This window comes from Haemaphysalis longicornis, unplaced genomic scaffold (assembly GCF_048455015.1).
Source record: "Haemaphysalis longicornis isolate Haplotype H1 unplaced genomic scaffold, Haemaphysalis longicornis Haplotype H1 scaffold_14, whole genome shotgun sequence".
NCBI lineage: Eukaryota > Metazoa > Arthropoda > Arachnida > Ixodida > Ixodidae > Haemaphysalis > Haemaphysalis longicornis.
The window spans coordinates 20106487-20123352 of record NW_027526245.1 but is presented as its reverse complement, the minus strand read 5'-3'; the positions used below and the strand labels follow the sequence as shown (position 1 = coordinate 20123352).

At 50.4% G+C, this 16866-nt stretch overlaps 1 protein-coding gene across 2 annotated transcripts in view; it reads right to left on the bottom strand.

The window, feature by feature from the left end:
- LOC144165181 (lysosomal Pro-X carboxypeptidase) overlaps nucleotides 1-16866 on the bottom strand; it is a 96426-nt gene that overhangs the window by 39688 nt on the left and 39872 nt on the right. For both annotated transcript variants that reach the window (XM_077695292.1, XM_077695291.1), the window contains one exon: nucleotides 11934-12115. In XM_077695292.1, the coding sequence (XP_077551418.1) occupies nucleotides 11934-12115 (182 nt within the window). The remainder of the gene's footprint in view (nucleotides 1-11933; nucleotides 12116-16866) is intronic.

Sequence of the window (16866 nt, the reverse complement as noted above, 5' to 3'; positions counted from 1 at the left end):
GGCAAGCTAAAAAAGTACGTAGTGGAACAGCAGATAACCTGTTACATTCTTTACCACAGATCAACAACAAAAACTTAAGCAATGGGGAAAAAATATACTGCACTTGTTTAGGAGAAGCAAATGTATGTATGGCTATTCAAGACTTCATTCGGCTTCATGTTTAAGTGACACACAAGAACTAAGACCACAAATGTGACAATTAGCGACCATAGATAGCGGGCTTGTAGTGTTGTGATTGGTTGATTGATTGTGGGGTTTAACGCGCCGACGCAACGCAGGCGATGAGGCGCGCCGTAGTGGAGGGCTCCGGATTAATTTTGACCACCTGGGGATCTTTATCGTGCGCCGAAATCTCGTACACACGGGCGTTTTTGCTTTTCGCCTCCATCAGAAAAGCGGCCGCCGCGGCCGGGAATCGAACCCGCGACCTCGTGCTCAGCAGCGCAACGCCTTAGCCACTGAGCCACCGCGGCGGGTGTGTTGTGATTGGTCTGCGGGGGAAAAGTGCATGGGTGATTGCCAGATTGAGGGCACCAAATGACATTTACTGCGGATTACCAACAACAGATGTTCTGACTCCTTTGTCATGAGCCAGTAAATGCTATTCTCTTTTTTTGTTTAGTTACAGTTCAGGTTCGACATGCTGCAAAACGTTTGGGTTGGGTTCTGTGAAAGCAGTGTTTACTGCTGTACGGTAAGACCCAATCCTCCTGTGTTCACAATGGCCTGCAACACAAGAAGAGCTACTCGCTGACGGGATCCTGGCACCTCCTAGTGGTGCGAGAAAAATTGTTCTTCTGTAATTCATGCTATGCACGACTACGCCACAGCTGGGCATCGGTACTGTGCATGCACTCTTCACCGCACACAACAGCATTATTTTTGCCCGAAAATGTGACAGTCGACCGAGCTGTACGTGGCGAGTTGCCCCCAGTGTCAACGCAACAAATGCCCCACGACTGCTCAGCCGGGAAGACTCCACCCTGCGAATTTCCCTCCCCCTTTACCAGTTTAAAAAGTGGTCATAGATTTGATAGTCCCTTTACCTCGGTCAAAGAATGGGAACCATTGGATGATCGTATCCATCGACTACCTTTCAAGCCATAATGAGACAGCTGCATTGTCATCTACAACAGCTGCCAAAGTGACGAACTTCATTCTCAGTCGCCGTATACTCATACCTGCCAGGTTCTCCGAGATGGCATTAGGGAGCTCTGACAGGGGAAGGGGAGGAGGCTAAGGGATTAGTAGCAGCAGAGTGCAATTATTTACACTGCTTCGTCCAAGCAACTAATGAGGTATGCACCACTGGTCAGATGCTAAATCTTTGGCGGGGCTGACGCCACCTTTTTCAGGAAGTCCTGGTAATACTGTAGAGCGTAACAATGTTCGTACCTGTGACTCCTCGCCAAAAGAACGTGGCTGAGGGTTGTGTTAGACATGATGATGATGAAAAAACGTTCATTGCGCAGAGTGGAACGTGTTACGGCCGCTCGCCGGTAGGATGGGTGCTCGGAACTGGGTGCAATTTTTCTTTACCATACTGAACTGCCTCTAAAATTTCGCGTTTCTGTGTTACTAAGCAGCTTAACTTGCACGCATGGCCGACTACGCTTTTTAACCTCCCCACTTATCACGATGTCAATCGCTGTAGGATTGCATTAGACTGTCGGGTAGCTCCGGTGCAATGTGTCCAAACTGGGAGAAAGGTTTGGCCTGACACGGGTGTGTATTCGGGAGATTTTCGTTTCGGCCGTACAATCGTACAAAACCACCAAAATTCAGGAGTCTCCCGGACAATTCGGGAAACCTGGCAGGTATGGATACTATACTTCAACATGGCCCACCTCATGTCCTCATCAGTGACCGTGGGCGCCAGTTCACTGCTGACGTCGTTAAAGAGCTACTTCATCTGTGATTCTCAATTCTGCCATTCAGTGCCCTATCACAAACAAACAAACGGTCTCACTGAGCGGACCATCCGGACACTCACTAGCATGAATGTCATGCGTGTTGCTTCTGACCCCAACTGGGACTACATCTTGCCGTTTATTACCCTTGCTTACCACACTGCCAAGCATGAGACAATGGGTTATAGCCCATTCTACCCAGTTGACGCACGTGTTCCCCCAACTACCTCAACACCATCTTCCCCTTTTTTCACGATGAGGCCAGCCTATCAAACACCCTCTGCGTTGCTGAAGAAGCTCGGAAACTCACTAGTCTCCACATACTGCCGTCACAAGACCGCTCGAAACTCCGCTACAACAGCTGACATCAGGAAATTCGTACTCGTGGGGAGACCTGGTTTGGCTCTGGACACCTCAGCGACAGCATCGACTGTGCAAAAAGCTGCTGTCACATTAAGTCAGCCCATTCGTGGTCCTTGACTGACTTAGTTGTCCGAACTATGTCATGTTCAGCTTATTGCTTGAGGACAGCGTAGTCGCAGAATTCAAGTGGCTCGCATACCTTGCTTGAAATGCTTTGAACCACGTGACACTCACTGACTTGCAGAGAGGGCTGCATCTTCGATGGGGGAAATGTTATGGCCTCCAGGGCCTTGCGATATTGGCTGCCTTAAATTTTGACACTAGCGAGAAAGATGTCACTTTACAATACCGAGGAGGAAGACGATGAAGCTGGCTGGTAGCCCAGTCCGCCATCTTGGCTCGCCACCCCTTTGTAAATAAATTTGAGTTTTTCACTGTAATGATATCGTGGTGGCTAAGCAGGCTTTGACAAGTGGTCTTGGGCAAGCAAGAATGATCCAGCTTCGCACCAAGCACTAGCTGAGACAGCATTCCACTCTTAACAGTTACGTATGCTGAAAATGATAGTTGTTTCACCTCAAACAGCTGGGTACAACAGTGGGTGTGAGGGCCATCCTCAACATACCACTCACCGAGTTTAAACAATAAATACGGCATAAAGCTGCATTATCACAATTGACCATGCAACTGCCAAGTGCAATCAGCAGTGTTTGATTGACAAACCAAACCAGAGCTTTATATTTATGAGCGACGGTATAGCTATTGCTGTTACATCAGCATAGCTATTGCTGCTACATCTGTCAGAAGTGCATTGTGCCACCACCACTCACATCACATGGAAAGTTTACAACTCAAAATTCAAGTCTGCTTTTATCAGGTTGTCGGCACTGCTTACACACTTGTAACGCTCATTAATGTCCAGGTGGCAACCGAGGAGGAAACCACTTTTGCCGAAAAATGTTTCTCAGTAGGAGTGTGCTAAGAGATGACGGCCAGAAGGCAGCCGAGCAATCACGATCCTAGTGAAAGGAGTCGTGAGGACAAAACACAAGTTCGATTCATTCGAGAGATTGCCTCGTTAGAATCGTAACGCCACCACTGTTAACGCACACTTCACTTAAATACGCTACATAATTAGGAAAAAACGGAATGGCCATGCGACCCACTAGCTCATTTCCCGCAACAGAACCTATGATGTCATATGAGCCCAGCTGTGCGATTGGCCGAGGACGGAAAAAGCAAACGCAAATTAGGCATGGCTTATAGGCTTTAGGAACAAACTATTTGCGCTTAAGTGTAATGCATATTCATTTTACATCAGTAAGAATGGTGCAGTAAACAATGGAAGTTACGAAAACACACGTAAGCATAGAAGTACCGATGCGCACTGCTGTTGATACTGGGCGCACTATGCTTGTTTTAGGTGCACAGCACTCCGCCGCTTTGAAGTGGTCTTACAGGACACTGGCCGACTGGCGTAAGCGGCGTTGTCTTACGTGACCCTGTTTGTCGAGGATACCCCAGGTTTCATGAGACGATCACTTTTTACAGTAACGAAAACAAGCCTGGTGCAAATACGCTCAAAAACAAAGCAACGGCGGACAACGGTTCGTGGATGACTATAGTAGTACCACCTGGGAGGGCTGACGGACAGCAAGGCCGCAAACCCGAATGACGCAGTGGAATTTCGCTTGAATACACGCGCTCATGACATCATTGCTGAAATTACGAAAACCTACGCTTTGGCGGGAGAATCAAAATTTTAACCTAAATTGATCAATTTTTCAGTGAATACGGCATCATTTGATGCCGGACAAGTGCTGGGGGCACTATAAAACGTGAAATCTTTCGAATAAAACAAACTTGTATTCTGTCTTCATGGATTCTTTGTGTATACAACGGCCGTTCCCTTAATTTGAAGTCACAGAAAGAAGCCAAAGTGCCCACTCCTTCAATTAAGCACAGCAATTCGGAACACTGAAGACTACACGAGGTTGCAGCTGTGCTATGACGATTCTTAATGGCAACAAGCCAACTTTTTCCATTTCATTAATGTCGGGAGCAAAAGTATGGAGTCCACACAAGTGGCGGCCAAAATGTATTGCAGGGCCATCATGCGAAAGAGCTTCTGCTGTCAACACACTGGTTGTGCGTCCCATTTTAACTGCATGCACCTTCGTTGGATCGCCTGAGTTGATACGCTTTTAGTACGAAAAAGGACTGAGCTGTTTCGCTTCGGTTGCCCATGTGTCACACCTTCCCTAAGTGTTCTCGCTGAGCAATGATGAACGATGTAATTAGCGTAGAATGATACGCTGAACCAGTGGGCCGCTCTTGTTACTCCTTATCACGAACTCAAGCACACGACATGCTTCATTCAAACAAGGCCAGAGTATGCATTATTTTACTCTTGAGTCCCAGATTGTATAGGAAGTGCAACGATGACTGAAGAAGACGGAGTAACAATAAAGAAGAAAAACACAGATGACAATTAATGCGCACACATATAGCAACTGCAAATTCAGCCACTCACTGGGGCCACCTTTGAAAAGAGGCACAACACGTGCAGCTGAAGCAACACCGTTCAGTCACTCTGCTTACCAACACTGCATCAACGCATAGGTGCAAACTATGATGTGTGCAGTTAAAATAAGCGACACAGCCTTTATCTCGGCAGCAGTCGCCCTTCCCCAAGGTGGCACTGCAGTGTGTTTTGGTTGGTGCTTGCGTGGAATCCAGACTTTAGCTCCCGACAGTACACATTTGGCCATGTGGAATGGTTACGGATTGATTTCAAAGAATGAGTCAGTTTCACACAAACACCAGTATACTCAGCAGGTGACGAGCTACCCCAGAAGCAACACAGAACAGTATATCTGCTTTACCCCAACGAGCGTGCACTCTGACTGCTTGAACACTCCTGACACAAACAAGAGCACACTCAATCAGCCTAGCACACACCCAACCCAGACAAATGAGTAGACTGGGTCACTAACTAATGTTTCAATACACAGCTCTTGAAACTCCTATTGTCAGCTGTTAAGAGAGGTTTTGCGTGTACTTATACAACTGCATGGTGTTGCTACAAAGCATATCCCTGCCTATGAAAAGCACCGTCCGTAGGATTACACCACCAGCACCCGCACGCAAAACAAACTTCGGCGCAAGCGTGCTGTTGAGCACTGTTGCGCAGTGTACATGACGCTGTCGGCGTAAATAAATGCTGCCGGCTGCTGTCTGCAACAATCTTCGTGGATGTCTAGCTTACTGCAATAAAATTTAAAATCGTGCGCGCGCTTACACAAATTGTCGCGGTCAATGCGGTGAACAGCATCACGGCAGCACATCACATACAACGTCCCACCGCAATGATTTCTTTGGCTCGCTTCACGGTGTATCACGGTCGGAACTTTTATAAACCAGTGCACACAACAGTCGCCCGTACACAGCGCATCGGCGCGAGACCCTGGCCGTGGTCGTTGCCGCACCGCGAACTCCCACGGGCCACGGTCGGAACTTTTAGAAACCAGTGGCACACAAAAGTCGCCCGTACACAGAGCATCGGCGCGAGACCCTGGCCGTAGTCGTTGCCGCACCGCGAACTCCCACGGACACACACAGAACTGACCGCTTGCTGGTTTGTCACTCCTTGGTCCATTTTGGACGATGGCGAGTACAAATGACGCCGTCAACTTCTTCAAACACACTCACGCACACCCAAAAACAAGGACAGGCCAGCCGTCACCAACATACACATCGGGGTATGCTTGCTGCCATAACATCGCGGCACTGCGGATCTCAAACTAAGCGCCGTGCAGGTATGCTTCCACCGGCACAAACAAATGCTTCGTGGATTTATACCTCGATTCAAGCAGTCACAAAATAGTCGCGACGTACTATAAGCCGGTGCGACTATTTTCCTCCGCATCGCTTCGCTTGAGCAACGCCGCCATGTTGTTTAGCCCGAAACCTTCTGATAGCCCTGATTGGCCAGTAGGAGGTCGGTAGGAACCAATCAGGGCGTCGGATGATGGCTGGCGAAACGCGTCATCATCGCGGTCCGGCGAAAAGTTGAAGTTGACCAACTTCTGGCGGAGAGCGATTTTCGGCCGGAAGGCACCGCGTTCCGGCCGCCGGAATGATTTTGGACGGGACGGAACGACCTCGCCGGAGGTACCGTTTATGGGCCTTTAGACTTAGAAACTTCGAGCCCTTAGTAGACCGCGTGGGACACGACGCACACGTGCACGCCAAAACATTTCTAGTCCAGATGTTTTTCACCCATGAGAAGGGAGTGAGCTGGCATAGTTTTAGACGAAGGTTCTGCGGAAGAAAGGCCGAAAAAGGGAAATGGGCAAACTGTACACCGGTCGTTAATGAGTGGTGCCGTTGGATAATTTTTTATAGAAATAAAGTAACTGTAACGATATTTCTCGTTACAGTTAGTCAACAAAAAAGTAACAGTGTTACAGTTACAAGTTCTTCTAACTTAAAAGTAATTAGTTACAGTTACAAGTTACTGAAAAAAGTAACTAGTTACCGGTAACGCGTTACTAGTAACTAGTTACTGCCCAAGACTGCTCGTAAGCAGGCGCTAGCAAATCATAAGCTTCTCAGAACTTAGTGAGACCAAATGCGATTTCATAATACTTTCATAAATTGTTAAAACTTCAATGAAATAAATTGCACCAAACAAGCTCAATAGTAATGTATTTTTGTAAACATCTGCCCAGTGTTGCCAGATTAGGCACGGAACATAGGTTAAAAAAAGCACTCCATCGTTGCTGTTTAATACAAATATGTGAAATTACCAATTTATTCTTTCTAAACAACAATAAAACTCACGGTTCCTCTTTAAAATAATAAAAAAGGTCTATGAGCCGCACTTTATTTTTGTTATTGTGCATGCTTTTTCCACAGAACTGCTAGCGCCACTTTAGTGGTGTGTCAGTTACAGCAACTACATAAAGGAGATCGAGAGTTGCTGTGTGTCAGGAGCGCCACTCCTTTCCACAAAATGTCTTTTGACGTGGCAAAAGGGGTTCAGTCTAAAGGAGATCTAGCGTTGCCGTGTGTCACAGTATAAGTCTCACGCTGCGCAGGAGCCGCTTGACAGCCGTTTCGCGTGGCTCCTAGAGAGCCGTGCTGCGTATGCGCGAGGAGCAGTGACTGGACTGGACTGGACTGGACCGGATTGGATTTCATTGCATTGAATTTGAAATTGTTGTAGCAGCAGTAAGCATAATCAGCTTATCCTAGACAACCAGAAAACCTAGCAATAACCAGCTGGACCTTAGCTCACGCTACGGATATCCTGGCATAGTCGAGCTAAGCCACTGCTAACTTTCTCCGTTCATAGAGGATGCAGCTCTATTTTTGCGGCTGTCAGGTAGGACACTGTCACTGACTATTCCATGGGAAACGTCTTGCTCATAACGGTCGAACCGTGCGCAGAAGTCAACGTTCCAGGCGTTCGTTGTAAAAGTAAGAGCTCGGAAGTGCCATAGCTTCTGCCAGCATCTGTGGTGTAAGACTTTTACCATGCTACACATTTACGGTAGACACCACCGTGGCCCCGAAACACAACGTGCTTTTCCAAAGGAATGGCACACCTTCTTTCGGGAACAAACCATTCGTGAGGAGTAGCACCCTACTATCATCGATCGAAACATGATTCGACGCACAGCCTTCAGCTGCCCTCCTTAATGTTTTGCCGAGCGTCGCAGTCCACAACACGGCACGCCCCCTTCTCCGTTTCCTTCGTTGATGCAAGCTGAAAATTGGATCATTGCTTCCCGAGTGTTCCCTTTCTAGAGAGAGAGAGAGAGAGAGAGATAAAAGAATTCATTGAATGTTCGCCTGCATGAGGGACGAGCAAAGGCTCCGCGGAGCCACCCCGTCTCTCGACGCTGCCTAGGGCGTCCTCGAAGCATTGCCCCGCAGGCGTCCGCCAGTTCGGCGCGCGAGGGGCCTTCGGGGATGTCCCCTCGAGGCCTCCGTCGGCGCCTCCCCGGGCTTCTGCCTGGCGAGAGCCGCCTCGAGCTGCTGGACGGCTTGCAGCTGCTCCGTCAGGTCCGACGATGCAACCGCTCGTGCGATGGGATCCGGCAGCCGCCCCTGTGGCGCGGCCGCTTCCGTTGGGTAGCGAGAACAGTCCCATAGGATGTGGGTCAGAGTTGCTCTGGCACTCGGGCACACACTGCACACGTCACTTTCATAAATGTCTGGGCACACGTGGCGCGCGAGCGCCGGCGTGATTACCGATCTGGTCTGCAACTGCCGGAAGAGCACTGCCTGCGCCCTTGTCAGTCCCGGGTGGGGTTGCGGCATAGTCCGACGTTTGAGCCGATACCAGCGCAGGACCTCGGCATACTCGACGAGGGGCTCCTGCTGTTCGATGTCCTGGCAGCCGTCATCGCCTTGCGGTTCTCCGTCCCTCGGTGCCGCTGAGCCGGGGGGGATCCCGGTGAAGCTTCCGATTGTTCAGTTGGTCTGCATCTTGCTCATGTAAAGCTTCAAAGTGTGCCTTCCGTTTAGCAGCTCTTATTGCTGAGAGCTCTTCGCGCTCCGCTCAAACCACGAACGTAGTTCAGGACCTCACAAATCAAGGTCGATTCCAATAGAATCCAGTTAGTCTAGCTCTGTGACGCTACCCGGTCTTAATAACGCTTTGGTCCGCTCCCTTAACTCGTCAGCGTGTAAGGGCGAGTCCTGGCTGAGTTCGGACAGTCAATTGATTTTCTCACCTTCATGTCTCCAATCTGCCCCGGTAATCCCGAATTCTAGTTTTGTCCCTCTTCTAGATGGTAGAGAAGAGGTCCTGTCGCGGGCGCCAGTTGTGATAGTATGGTGGCTTGACTTCGCAACGCGCGTCGCAGGAACGGGACAGGCGCTTTAGAAGATGGAGACGAACATTCGTCTGGACGAGACAAGTTAACGACAAAGACGTTACAGTTACAAACAGAATGCTGTAATGAACTCTATCCTAAGGAACCAAAGTTCAGCTAGGGCGGGTGTCACGTGAACGGATGGTGGGGTGGTCTTAACCAGCTTGGAGCAATGGACACGGGGAGGCCGTTGGCGAGTTTGACATAACCCACATTTAATGTACACACAAAAAACCCTCACGCAAAGCACTCAATGATTAAACTACACACAAACGATAAACACCCACATCTCTAACTAACCCAAAACACAACTCAAATACAAACCCCTAACTTCACAGGTGAATATACAATTCAAATCAAAACCCAAAAATCTACCATAAAGTCCTACACTCTCAGTTCAAATACACTCCTTAATCGAGTTCTAGCTCATTTCTCTCGTATCACAACTCCCTAGTTATGTCCCTTACAACTACGTCCCTACTGGACTGGCCTACCCCGCTGTCGTCGGCGCTGACGAGTCGCACCCGTTGCGTGGCCGCGACCCGGTGGTAGCCGTCTTCTTCTCGCTTCGGTGCCGGCGTTCGATGCGCGCGGTCACTACGTGGACGGCGTGGGCTCCGCGCGTCCTGACGTTCCTCTGCGGCTACTTCCTGGTAGCCGCTCCCGCTACCAGTCCTTGATGCCGGCGTTCGATGCGCGCGGTCGTCCCTTCGGCGGCGCGCTTCCTCGGTGGCTACCCCCTGGTAGCCGGTGCCGCCGGAGGTCTCAGGTAGGCTTGGCCCGAACGTCGCCTTTCGGGGCCGTCGAGACGAACGTCGACGGAGCGTGGACGCTGAACTTGGTGTCCGACCGATGCCGCTGGGGCCACGAAGGCACAGGTTCGTGGTGCACCGAGGATGACGGTGCCGATGCGCAGTCGGCCCGCTCCCGCCCAGGCTCAGATGGCGTGGTCGATGGCCTGGCCGCGTCCCCCTGGCTCGTTCGTTGAAGCGCACGTGCTCCGTACGCCTCCTGGTTGTCTTCTGTTTCTTGCCTCCTCCGCTCTCTTCGTGCGCCCCGCTTTTATATCCTCCGGGCTCTCCCGTGGCGCACTCCCATTGGCTTCTCGCCTCTGCAATATCCTTATATGGCCATCTCGCCACTTGTCCCCTGCGTGGCCTCCCCTGATTGGCCGAACAGTGTGCTGCCACCTTTTCCCATGATTCCTTGGTGCGTCGGCGCTGGCGCTTGCTGATGGGCGCGCTCCTGGCGCGCACTTTAAAATTCTCGTTCCTTTGTTCTTTTCTTCCATTTTTTCGGGGGTTTGATGCGTCCCCCTCTCAGGGGGTACCCTGACACATAACAGCGGGAAATATTTTCAGTTCTCAGTTCAGAATAGACACGTGTCGGTAGTATTTGAAACGTCCCACACGGTACATTCGATGCTGAGGCGTTGAAAAGCCGTGGTTGTCGGCGCCCTTTTGGTAGTTGACACGGGATACACTACGTCGCACGGACGACGCTGGTGATTTAATGCGCGGTCGACGAGGCAAGCTAGTAGACACGACTGGCACGGCAGTCAGGCTGGATTTCCGGTCTTCCTCACAATGGGCAAGGAAGATCCCTGCTATTGCACAGTGGGAGCCTCGCAGGCAGCCTTCAGAAGCGCTGCTCTCTCGAATTCACTCTGCTTCGACAGCCAGTCCCGATCCCCCTTCTTCTCTTGTCACTCCTGTTTCCGGGATATTGCGCCGGTTCCCTTCTGGCGGCACCTTGCTTCATCTAACAGGACAAAGGGGAGGAAAACACTGGACAAGCGCTGAACCAAAGCTAAAGTTTTTATTGAAGAGACACAAATATGAAGCCATTGAAGGTGTAAAACAGAGATAGAAACATGACACATAAGCCCATCAAAAGCAACGGCGCAGGCGCACGTTCTCATGTACCGCACTCGTCAAGATATTCAAATTCTGCTTCTAAAAGCGACAAAGAGGATGTGCGAAGGGGAGAAAGGTGAGGGGAGGCCCATCGTCTTTCGACCTTTTTAAAGTGGAGAGCACTTAAGGCGCTCGCCTTGTCGTCGTAGCTCGCTCAACGGACCCAAGCAGAACAACGGGGCATTCCGTTGTGGCGCTGTCGTCGCGGCGCACCCTAGAGGCATCGAAAGCCAATCGGTGTATATAGTCGTAAGCGTTCGAAACTCGTGAACCGCTGTCGCTTGTCCCCCATCTCCCCGTTGTTTAGCGCAAAGAGAACTACAGGCACATTTGAGGCAAAACACGTAATCAACCGGCAGCGTCCGCGTTGATTTAGTTAGGAACGCTCGTTGGGTTGGTTTTTACTGTAGTAAGCGAAAAAAGCGACCACGCATGAATAGATGGGGCATTCAAAATGACGCAAAACAGCTCCAGCATATGAAATTAAAGCAAGCACAAAAAGAACGGAATTCTCGCTGGCCGAGTTTCAGGCAGGGGGCGCGCGAGCACTGCGAAGGCGGGTACTTTTATTTGCATGGAGTGGATAGCAGTGAGCGGATAACGGCGGCACAGCCCGTTATGGCGAATCACTGCTCTGCACTTCAGCCAGCTTTCCCATTGAGTTGAACAGCTTTTTTTTTTTCCCAGAAGCATCAGATGCACGGCCAATTTTGTTAGCTGTTTTATGGTCTCCGAGATCCCCACGGGTGAAGTTTGCCCGAGCAAAACGAGCGCGCTGTGATCTCAGAGCCCATGGCCGTTTCCAGTGGACAAAGCGACAAGCCACACGCGGGAAGGCTATCTGCCAACGAACTCACGCGACTGTCACGTGCGGGTACTTGATGCGAAACCAGGCAGCCAGCATTCCGCCGTAGGAACCGCCGAACGAAACAACTTGGCTGTCTGCCGCGCCGGGCAACGTCTGCCTCATGTGCTCCAGTAGGTCCGCGTAGTCTGCCAGCGCTTGCTCCACAGTCAAGTAACCCAGCTTGTCCGGGCTCTGCGTGCACGCGGAAGAACGTATCAGGTGTTGTTCTTGTTGTAGAAATATTTATTATAGCCGGAAAATGCATAAAATAGCACTTAAAGTTGAGAAACTCGTCGGCAAACGCCTCTGCTTTGGCCAGGGAAACCGGACGTTCCTGGGCTTCGAGCTGAGTGCTGGTTACCGCCATTTCCAGCGTTCTGTGGAAAATGAAGGAAGCGGCGTCAAGGGTTCACCACCTGGCCACACGATGTAGCAGGTTGCAACGGGTAAGGACAGATTGGGAAGTTGCAAGAACGCGGAGTGGGATAAACGTGAAAAAGAATGTTTTGGTCGACAGTACAAGTGCAGAGCAGCTGTCACCGCTGGGCATGCGTTGGGTAGTCACCTTCAGCACGCTGCTCTGCTTGGGTACAAAATATTGTTTTAAAAACAGCCCTGGAAACTTGAGACAAAGTAAAGAGCAAGCACAAGCGCTGACGAACAACTAAGGAAATTTTATTGAATTTGACAACCTCTAGAGGATTGCACCAGCGTTGCCTTAGCACGCTTCGAGAAGGAAAAGATGCGTGAACGAGTTGTAGCACATCAAAGCCTCTCTCTCTCTAGAGAAAGATGAGTCCACCTGAGTCACACTCAAAGTCCCGAATCCAAACTGCTTCGAATGGATAACGCAACAGGCTTCATAACGCGAGGGGCAGGGTGTCGATTCCGACCATGGCAAGTGTTTCTTGCTTGAGGCGCTTGATGTGCCGCTTACTCCCCAACATGCCTCGCCTGCGGGGCCCTCGACACGCGCTCTCGTTCTTTGTGCGAGAACGCTTTCCCGCCCGTCCTTCCTCCTGCCTCTGGGAGCAGGCGCTGCGCGACCCGGAGGCATCGGGTCAGGCCCTGTGCACCTCCCCCGCCCCCTCCCCTGATCCCTGAGTACCAATGAAGTTGTTTCTCTCTCTCTCGCTCTTAAAGCGAAGTGTAAAGTTGGCTTTTCTGTAGTGCGTTTGCGCGACGAACGACGCCATCAGACAGGCACAGCAATGACCTAAAGGTAACAGAGTTAATATTCCAAAGACTTTTCGGCGGTCCGCTCCGGTGCCGGCGACCCACTAAGCGCAACCAGCGCGACCATTCGCGGCCAAGCGCGCCACGCATGCGTAATGGCGCTCCCGCTTGCTGTCGGAGCGCAGCGGACCGTGAAAAACGGAAATATCTGAACAACAGCGACATTCTTTGTCTTTAGCTGCCAAGACGAGCTTTTTCCCTCTCAAGGAGCGCCACCGAAAGCAAACTCACGCGGTCATCCCTCTTAATGCCGATAGCCGAAGCCTCGTATATTTAGCGTCTAGATGCGATCGCTGTGTGCACAGTGCACGGCAAGGTTGCTTCCCGTTCTCGCGCTCATATTTGTCGTGTGCTCACCAAGACGGTCGTTCGCGCACCTGCTCATCCTGCCTGGTTTTATAGGCCATCCTGATTTTATAGACCGCGCAATGCACAGAATTCCCGAATTCTTTCGCATGGTTTTTCGCACATGTTGATCAGGGTATGTTTTCATTATGAACCAAAGTCACAGCGTGGCTGATTTGTTTGGCGCAGAAGAAACCGTACGCACGCCAGTGTTGCAGAGTTACCATTCGGGAATGGGAATGACTCCGGATTCATTCCACCTCTTCGAGAGACCGGAGTGGAATGGGAATAAAATGAGGACAATGCTTGGAGGAAGGAATTGGAATGGAATTAGTCTCCTTATGTCCGGAATGGAATGGGAATGGAAAGGTGATTTTCAGACGACGGTGTTACCATCGCTGGAGCCTTCCGGCAACGTAATTAGTCTGTGGCGACGACTGCGTAGGTATATCTCAAAGGGAGCAGCGGCGAGGAAAACGAGAACGCATTCCCGGCATCGGGAATGCGCGCAGTCTTCCTAAGCGTTGTGTGAAAATGAACTTCGAGTCCAGCAAGCGCGCATGCTCCGTTAGGTCGGCTCTTCTTCTTTCGGCAGGCTTTTTGAGGCACAGCTTTCTCCGTGGCGCCAATTGCAGACCGGCGTTTCAATGGCATGATGCTGCGAAATCCTCAAGCTAACAATACAAATCGTTCGCGTATGAGACATGAAACAGCGAGTCTGCTTGGCGTTCTCCTTTCACCCTCTGTACCCAACGTGCAGTGAATAGCATTGTACCTTGCAAGCCGACCTGGTAGGCATCTCGCGGGAATACGGGCCAAACGGTCTGTGTGTTGCAACCGGGCCCAGGGGCTCCAGGAAATCAAAACAAAGGAACAAAAAAAAAACAGTGGGTGATGAATTTGCGTGCCCGGCACCCGCCATAAGCGTAAGAAACGAGCTTCGGATATGTTACTGAGCTTTCTACCTCCACGCTCTGGTATTGGGCAGCTGGGATATACAATTACACTAGCTATTATATAAAACAATGAATTGATTGACTGACTGTAAAGTTTAATGGGCCGACGCAACGCAGGCGAAGAGGCGCGCCGTAGTGGAGGGCTCCGGATTAATTTCGACCACCTGGGGGTCTTCAACGTGCGCCGAAATCGTGTACACACGAGCATTTTTGCTTTTCGCCTCCACCAGAAAAGCGGCCGCTGCGGCCAGGAATTGAACCCGCGTCCTCGTGATATATAAGAGAATACAGAACACACAGCTGCCGAAAGGCGTTTGTTTGTAACAGTTCCGGCCCGAGCAGCGCCCTTGCTTGCGAGTGTTTTGACAGGTCTCAGCTGCGCGACACCGTGCTTTGCTTCGATCCGAAAAAGCAGCTCTCTTCTCCAGCTGTGCCAAACGTATTCGTGGTTTGGTTGTTGTGCTTCTAATCACGTCCCCTTTACTCCTGGGAACGAACATACCTGATTACTGAAGCCATAATCGTCGGCTTGAAAGTTGGGGCATCGCCACTATTCGGTAGGAAGATCTCATTTAAAAATTTTGATCAGGTCCTTGTGTATATTGGTTGCGCTTTCATGCAAACAACCTGCCCGGCCATACTTCTTTATTTTCACAGGGCTCCCGTCACGGCATGGTTCGGTCAGGGGCTCATAAATATTGTCCTGCATTGAACGGATGGGTCTGAGGTATACGTTCCAGGACCGTAAATAAGCGCAATGGAGGTGGACGTGCCAACGGTGGCGACTTTCCTTCGGTGAATGCAAAAACTGTTAACGGTGTTCCGGGCCGCTGTCCTCCCGTCTCTCGTGTTGGTACAGTAGCATTAGTGCTCAATGCTGTAAATTCACTTGAAATAATTCAAGTAAGCATTTTGAAAGCGTGTACATGTGAGTATGCTCCACGCGACATGCCTGTGAGTTATCCACAGCATACTAATTACGCTGGTATGACAGCACGCAAAGCAGATAGCATGATAGTACGCCAGAGAGTGTGCAACAAAACGGAAAAGGCAGGCATCAACGTAAAATCTGCTTCACCTCGCGTCGCGCAAGAACAAACCGTTACAACATGGTAAAATGCAAATACTATAATAAGTAGTGGGATCCCTGTAGTTATTATCAAAAAGTGGCAGTGTGACACTGCCCTTTTTTAAAGCTAAAGCTTTTTTAGTGGGGCCGATCGCACTCGGTCAGAAAACTAATCAATGGCCTTTAGACCGGTTGAGCGACCGAAAAGCTCTGACAAGGTCTCTACGCACACGGCGCGTGCGTGAAACAGGGGGCCGCAAATTGTAGCCAAAGCTACAATGGTCGAGGTTGAACAGTTTCGCGTGGACCTTGAATGGCCGTGCTGCGAAAGCGCGAGGAGCATTGGGTTGGATTGGATCGGAAATCCAATCCAATTGGACTACGGGTGTGTAGCGAATTGGGTCTGCATATTCGCAGGTCCGCGCATTCCAGAGGAGGTGAGAAGAGGTGACTGTGAGATTGAAAGAGGTTCCCAGCCTGCACCACATATGTGTCGCAGGGTCCAGAGGAGGGATGTCATACCCGCGGCAGACGCACTGGCGCAGGCGCGTGCCCAGATGTGCGCCTCCGTTGCGCAGTAGCAAAGTTTGACGCTGCGCCGGAGCCGCTTGATAGCCGTTTCGCGCGGCTCCTGGACAGCCGTGCTGCGCATGCGTGAGGAGCAGTGACTGGACTGGACTGGATTTGATTGGATTGAAAATCGTTTTAGAAGCAGTAAGCTAATCAGCTAATTCTGGACACCCAGGAAGCCTACGAATAACCAGCTGAACCTTCACTCACGCTACGTATACCGTGGCATAGCTGATCTAAGCCACTGCTAATTTTTAAGTCTCTCTCTCTCCCTCTGCCTTTCTTTCTCGCTCAGAAACTGGGCTTGCATTGTGTCAAAATCTTAGCTTGAAAATCGCATAAACGAATGGTTCTAAATAAGACAACATATGTGTCGATCATGAAGGAGTACAATAGTACACCTTGATCTCATAAACCACGTTAGGGTGTGCATTTAGATCATTCGTAGTTGCGTTTACTGAGTGCGCGAAAAATCGTTGCATCGGCTCCTTCTTCGCTTGCGGTTTGGGTGTCTGATGGTTTGACGATCGGTTAGACGCAGTTTCGGCGAAAGTGGGACGCGCATTTAGCTTTCGCGCTCCTCTCTACTTTTGTTAGGAAGGTGCGGTAATTTTTTGCATTGGGTAGTTGTTCTGGACGAGACATGTAACCAACTTGCTACTGTAACCTCCAAACTTCGGTGACAAGTGACACATTTTGCATACTTTTGTAATATTCAACCCATATGATAACATCAGATTCATGTTGCGTTCCTCTGTAACTCGATA